This window comes from Triticum urartu, chromosome 3 (genome assembly GCF_003073215.2).
Source record: "Triticum urartu cultivar G1812 chromosome 3, Tu2.1, whole genome shotgun sequence".
In the NCBI taxonomy this organism is placed as follows: Eukaryota; Viridiplantae; Streptophyta; class Magnoliopsida; order Poales; family Poaceae; genus Triticum; species Triticum urartu.
This window is the reverse complement of record NC_053024.1, coordinates 80,054,162-80,061,021: the sequence shown is the minus strand read 5'-3', so window position 1 is coordinate 80,061,021 and position 6,860 is coordinate 80,054,162. Positions and strand designations below refer to the sequence as shown.

The window sequence follows — 6,860 nt, the reverse complement described above, 5'->3', positions numbered from 1 at the left end:
CACTGCAAAAGGCCAAGCCACACCGCGTGGGCAGTGGACCATGGGGGTCAGCGCCGCCCCGACCATGGGGCAGTTGCAGAGCGCCAAGCAACTCGGAGATGCCCATGGACTCCCACGATCGAGGTAGATACTCGAGTACACTCAAGACTCAACGCTGACAAGTAGTACAAGGATTATCCCGGGCAGATCAAGAAGAGACCATTGGCATCTGAATTCTGAAACTTCTCAATTCAAGGCAGGCATCTTACAGGTTATTTATCAGCTGCTACTGCTGATTACAACGAATCGAAAGCGAAATGTAATGCATGCTGGCGAAGGAAAAGGAAAAATGGAGTATGCATGGTGGCCTAAGGGAAAAGCGAAATATATGTATGCATGGTGTCCTGCATGGCTGCCTGTGTCCTGCCTAGCTAGTTGGGGTGCCCGGTGGTGGAGGGGCTGGAGCCGGGCTGCTGCTGGATGGCAGCGCCGGGCGGCGGGGTCTGGGCGCCCGGGAGGTGGTCCAGGTCGAACTCCTTCTGCTTGAGCACGAGCAGCATGCGCTGGCCGTCGACGCGTAGGCACTCGATCTGCAGGCGCTCGTGCTCCATGTTCCACTCCTTCTTGGCCTTGAACTGCTCCCACCTGTGGCGGTACTTCTCCAGCGCTAACTCCTGGACCTCGTACGCCAGCTCCTGCTTCTCCAGCTCCAGCGCGCGCCGCCGCACCAACTGCCGCAGCTGCTGCTGGTCGCCGCCGGCCTCCGCCGCGGCCAGCTCGCGCTTCAGCTGCTGCATGGTGCACGGCATCCCGCGGGCAGGATTGTTGTTCCCGTTCTCTTCCCCGTCTTCCCCGGCCGCAGCCGCGCTGCTCTCGCCACGACGGTGCTTGTTCTTGTGCCCGCCGTAGTTGTGGAAGCCATTGCTGTCGTCGATGCGGCCGTCGCTGCGCTTGGTGTCTGGCGCCTTCTCCTCCACGTCGTCCAGGTCGTAGTCGTCCTCCTCCTCTTCAGCCTCTTTGCTACTGAGGACGTCGTCCTCGCTGTCGTCCTCCGAGCGCGTGCTGAAATTCACCACCTGGCGGCCGCCTTGGGTGCCGTGCGAGGCTGTTGCGGTGCCGCCGGGGTTGTGGTAGTTGCACATCTCGCGGAAGAAGAGGCGCTTGGAGCTGAGCAGCTTGCGCGCCTCCTCCTTGGCCTTGGCCGTGAGCTCGCCCATGGCGTCGAGCAGCGCGGGGTTCGCGACCACGTTGCACGCCGTGCCGCGGCCGAGCAGTTCGACGACTCGCTTGTAGCGCTTGTTGAGGTCGTTGAACTTGTCGTCGCATTGCTGCGGCGACACCTTGAAGCCTTTCTCCACCATCGCCCGGGACACGGACCTCCACTTACCTTTCCTCTGCTGCGCCGCAGCCTGCGGCCCGTGCCCGCCCTGCGCCGCCGCAGACGCCACCGCCTTCCCGTGCGAATGCGCCGCCGCCGCCCTGCCTCCTGCAGACGCGCCCTCCCCGTCGTCCCCGGCGTTGTACACCACCGCGATGAGCAGACGCACCATCGCATCCGTCCACTTCATCCGGGACCACGAGCACCCCGCTGTCCCCGCCCCCGGCTGCTGCACGGCGGCGACGCCGTTGCCCATCTCCTCCTCTTCATGCGCGTTGACCACCCTCGATGGCGGCGCCACGTAAGCCGCGTACGACGGTGGCGGGTGCTGCTGCCCCATCGGCATGGCCTGGTGGTGCTGGACCTGGAAGCCTCCGTTGGCGTGGTGGAGGTGCTCCGGCGGCTGCTGGAACGAGGAGGCCGTGTGGATCTGCGGCTGCGGCTGGTGGACGAGGTGCATCTCCATGCCGAGCATCGCCCCCGCAGACCCACGCGCACCCAACCCCGCTCCTCCGTCAACCCTCTCCATCGGCAAAGCCTGACCACCGGTCTCTGGTTGTCAACTCTTTTTTTTCCAGGGGGACTCTTGTGGCAACTCTAGGTTTTGCGCTGGCCCGTGTAGAGGAGCGGGGAATAAAAAGGAGGAGCGGGGCAGGGGGCAGCCGCCGGTAGCCCACGGACGCGCCGAAAACCACCTAGGATTCTTTGCGCCGGGTGGCTGCTTCTGTGCACAGCTTGTAACCGAGTGCGTGCGCAGAAGATCCGTGGAGGGTTGGGAATCAGCTGCTGGCCCGCTCCTCACTTTGTGCGTTCGGTTTATTCGGTTTACATGGTTCGGTTTATACGGTATTTGGTTTGTACGGTATTAATACTTCGGTAAATACGGTATGAAAATAAATTACGGTTCGGTTTCGGTATATACCAAATTATTTCGGTATGGTTTCGGTATATACCATAAAAACCAAACCTAACGCGAATTTGAAAATGACGTAATAATAACTTACAAATTTATGACTCAAAACACATACTATTTTACACAAACTATATATATAAGTGTATATGCTTGCATTGATTCATCTATTGATGGTTATGGCCGTGTTTAGCATTTTAAAAAGAGAAAAATAACTATGCTACAAGAAAAAATTACGTGCTTAGTAGTGAATTTGACTCATGTACACGAAAAATGACAACTTGTATGGTTGTTTATCTCAAGAAATATAAATTTAGTTTTTACTTCGGTTTATTCGGTTAACCGTTCGGTTTTTCGGTATATACCATATAAACCAAAGTTCAAAACAGTATGAAAAGTTCATACCATACCGAAACCAGAAACCATAAAAACTATAAAATCGGTTCGGTTCGGTTTATTTTCGGTATGGTTTTTCGGTTCGGTTTTCAAATGCACAGAGTGACCCGCTCCTCGGCTGGCTGTGGAACACACATTTCACCTGGAGCACGAGAGGGAGAATCCAGTTTGTTACCATGACGAAATAGGGTTTCCCCCTTTTTGTATTAGAAAGCAAACATCACCGATACAAACAGATAGATACTGGGGCGGAAGCAGCACATGCATGCCCAAAATAAACAAAAGAGAAAAAAAGAAAAGAAACAAATGCCGACACCGGCAAATCAACAAAAACGAAGAAGCTTCGCGACCGCCGCGCCCACCGGGGATCCTCCACTAAGCTCCTATACTCAGAAGCGCCGGTACCAATCAACACCTTTAAGAAGGGACGCGACGATGACGACACTGCTGCCAAGGGTTTCCCCCGACATGCGACGAGGAGAGAGGAAGGGTACCCCCGACGCCCTCCAGGAAGGTTTGGCGGCACCCTCAGGCACCACCGCGTCAGAGTTGGCTTGGCCGACAGGGATTTCTCCCGATCCCAACCTTCACCTCTGGCGCTCTGGAGCATGCCACCAAACAAACCACCACCCTACGCCAAAACAGTCTTGAAGCTTCCACGCCGTCTCACCACGGCACCGCGAAAGGGGCCTGCTCAACGAAGAAGAGGAGCCGGGGCTCGGGACAGCAACATCGTCGGCATGCGGGGGGGTGGGGGCAACCTCCACCGTCAACGACGGTAACTGACCGGACACGACAGCAGGAGCGTACCGGTCTCATGGGCCCACAGGTCCGGTCGAGTCCTCAAATGCCCGTAAAGCTCCCACTGTCACGCTGCAGAAGGCACGCCGTTGGCGCCACCACCTCGAGTCCGAGCCGCTCCTCCTCCACGCCATGCAGAGGACATCGTAGCCACGCCAATGGCCAACCGCTAGGACCCAGATGGGGCCGGGAGGGCCCAGATCTGGGCCGAGGACGCGCTGCCGGCCACTGGACGCCACCACGCCGCCCCGCCACCAAGGGCAGCTGAGGGAGACCTGGATTCAGGGGTCCTCAGGTGTCCGACCTATTGAAGCATGGGCTAGGCTAATGGGATGTTGAAAGTGCTAGTTATTGACTAGAGGGGGTGAATAGGTGATTTTTATGAAAGTCTTTAAAACACGGGGGCTTTGAAGACAAACAGTAGAAAAGATCTTATTGATATGCAGCGGAAGGTAGACTACACTAGGCAAGCCATAGTCAAGTAAGCAATGAAGTGAAAGCATGAAGACTATCAGCATCTAGGTAGTATGGATCAGGATGGAAGACAGTATGAAGCCAAACAGTGAACAATCTTCAGTCAGTGAAGTCAATCAGATCATACAGGCATGCAATGACTTCACGAAGACAAACTGTAAAGTACAGGGAAGTGAAGGATAAAACCAGTAGCTTAGTGAAGAAAAGGATTTGGTAGACCAGTTCTAGTTGCTGTGACAACTGTACGTCTGGTAGGGAGGCTGAAATTTAGCTCAGAAGACCGCGTCTTCACCTTATTCCCCTTGAGCTAAGGACACACAATCATCGCCCAATCACTCTGCTAAGTCTTCAAGGTAGACTTCCAAACCTTCACAGACTTCGTTCACTGGCAATCCACAATGACTCTTGGATGCTCAGAACGCGACGCCTAACCGGCTGGAGGATTCACAGTCCTCAAGTGTAACAAGTATTCAGATCACGCGGAAAGAAAGACTTCAGTGATGCCTAACACTCTTTTGGCTTTGGGTGTTTTGGGCTTTGTCCTTGCAAGGATCTCTCTCTCTCTCTCAAATGCTTCGGAGGTGGGTTGCTCTCAAACGACAAAAAGCCGTGCACTAACTCTGAGCAGCCACCAATTTATGCTGTAGGGGGTGGGCTATTTATAGCCAGGAGGCAACCCGAGACCTGATTTGTCCAAAATGACCCTGGGTCACTAAGGAACTGACACGTGTCCAACGGTCAGATTTCAAACACACGCGACATCTTGACTTGGGCTACAAGTAAAGCTGACTCATCCAGCTCTGGATAAGATTTGCTCTCATTGGCTTCGCTCGAAAACATAGGATTTGGTTGAGCATCACATCAGTCACTCTGACTTTGTTCACTTGGACCCCACTTAACAGTACGGTGGTTCCTATGACTGAACAAAGAAGAAAAGGAAACTATGAAACAACTATGTCTTCGCACTCCATAGTCTTCATGTGAATGTCTTCTCATGTCATAATCTTCACTGTGAATATCTTCACAGACCACCACTGTCTTGAGTGTCTTCACACATTTTTAGGGGTCATCTCTGGTAGGTAAACCAAATCAATAAGGGACTACTACCTGTGCTATCCTGCAATTCTCACAAACACATTAGTCCCTCAACCAAGTTTGTCGTCAATACTCCAAAACCAATTAAGGGTGGCACTAGATGCACTTAAAATATCCCCCTTTTGGTGATTGATGACAAACCGGTTGAAGTTTTCAACGGGGATAAAAGTATGTGAAAGTTTTAAGGATTAAGGCATTGTCTTCATAAGTAGCAAAGGCTCCCCCCTGAAGATGTGCATATAACTAGTTTGCTTTTGAATGCAAATGCACATGACAGGTTTTACTTTGTGGAGATCCTATTCAACTTATGAAGACAATTCCTCATGCACATAAAGAGATAACAAAGATAATGACATGCATAATGAAAAATGGACGTCTGCAGAATGGCTTCATGCGGAATTTATCATCGCATCAAAAGGTAGCAGAATAAGTAGCAGACGACCATCGAGTTTAAGTGTTACAACTCAAAGAACCAAATGTTTCAAAATACAAGAGTTGTAAAGACTTAGCAAAATAAAGCAACCACCCATAAGGACCCGCTTGAAGACTATCAACTCATAAGCTTCTCCCCCTTTTGTCAGTAAGGACCAAAAAGGTTTGAAGACATAGAGTATCTACTCGTTCCCATCAGGAGTAGATGAAGGAGCAGGGTCGACATTGGAGTTCGGTGGTGTAGACGGGCCTGATGCAGTGTCGAGATGCAGGGTAGCCATGGTTGGTGAAGTGGCGTCGTCTTCTTCATCGACAACTCTCGCAACAACAGTTGCAGCCAAAGATGAACGCTCAGAATCTTCAATTGAGGGAGTGCGACGCCAGCTTGCATTTCGTGGAGGCATCAAACTTGAAGCCCTTAGTGAAGCCATCTTCGCGAAGATCGTCTTTAGGACATAGTAGTGTGAGACTCTTCCAGGACCGCCGACGGGCTTCATGGGCAACGAACGAGTTCTTGGTGGCCAAGTTTCGAATGTGATTGACATCCACCAAGATACTCTGCATCAGACGCTTTAGCTAGTCATGATGCTTATCATGTTTCTGGTGCAGGGCCACAAGAAGCTCTCGGTCATGGAGGACATGGGAACACTTCCGAGGCCGTTGGGCAACCGTACTTGTTGTGGCTTTAGTGTTGGCACTATGTGGCACTCTCATGTTCCCAGCCAGAGGATAAGTGGGGGTTGTAGCATTGGGGACAAGAATTCCATCCATTGGTTGCGAGAAGCTATGGTGTTCAGCATTCTGAATATGTATAGGTTTCTTGGCAGGCTCGGGGTAGATGTCTTCAATGGACAGATCAACCTTAGGTAGAAAAACAAGATGGTTGCATGCTGAGGGTTGATACTCAATAGTAGAATGGAGCTTGATCAGGCGCATCACCCAGGGAGCATAGAATTTCAGGCCAAACAGATCAATCGCAGATGCAGCAAGTTATCTGATGAAGAAATCCTGGGAGTTGAATCTGATGCCATGGATGATGTAAAATACCAAAGTCTTCATGGCTCCTTCTAGTTTGGCTTCAGAAGAGTGTCTCTTGATCGGCCAGAGAGTATGCCTCAGAATATGATAAACAGTGCAGGGCAAGTACTCAAGGTCCTGTACGAAGAACTCTTTGGGGTATTCAGCATCCGGAGGCAATGGCTTCATCATACTAAGCATCTCACTCATATTGGGATCAGGCCTCTGGAAGATACTCTGCAGTTCATCGTGATGACGTTGACAACTAGGTTCGTAGAACTCACCTGGAGTGCGCAGGGAAGTAAGCTCGATGATGTCTTGAGCTTTGGCTTCATGATGCACATCACCTACCATCCACTCAAGAATCCATGTCTTTGG

At 51.9% G+C, this 6,860-nt stretch overlaps 1 protein-coding gene across 1 annotated transcript; it reads right to left on the bottom strand.

Annotated features, from left to right (window-relative positions):
* Positions 1-223: 223 nt before the first annotated feature.
* LOC125548021 lies at positions 224-1,947 on the bottom strand. Its single transcript, XM_048711729.1, has one exon. The coding sequence runs from the start codon at positions 1,884-1,886 to the stop codon at positions 411-413; it is 1,476 nt and encodes a 491-aa protein (XP_048567686.1). The 5' UTR covers positions 1,887-1,947; the 3' UTR covers positions 224-410.
* Between the last annotated feature and the right edge of the window lie 4,913 nt (positions 1,948-6,860).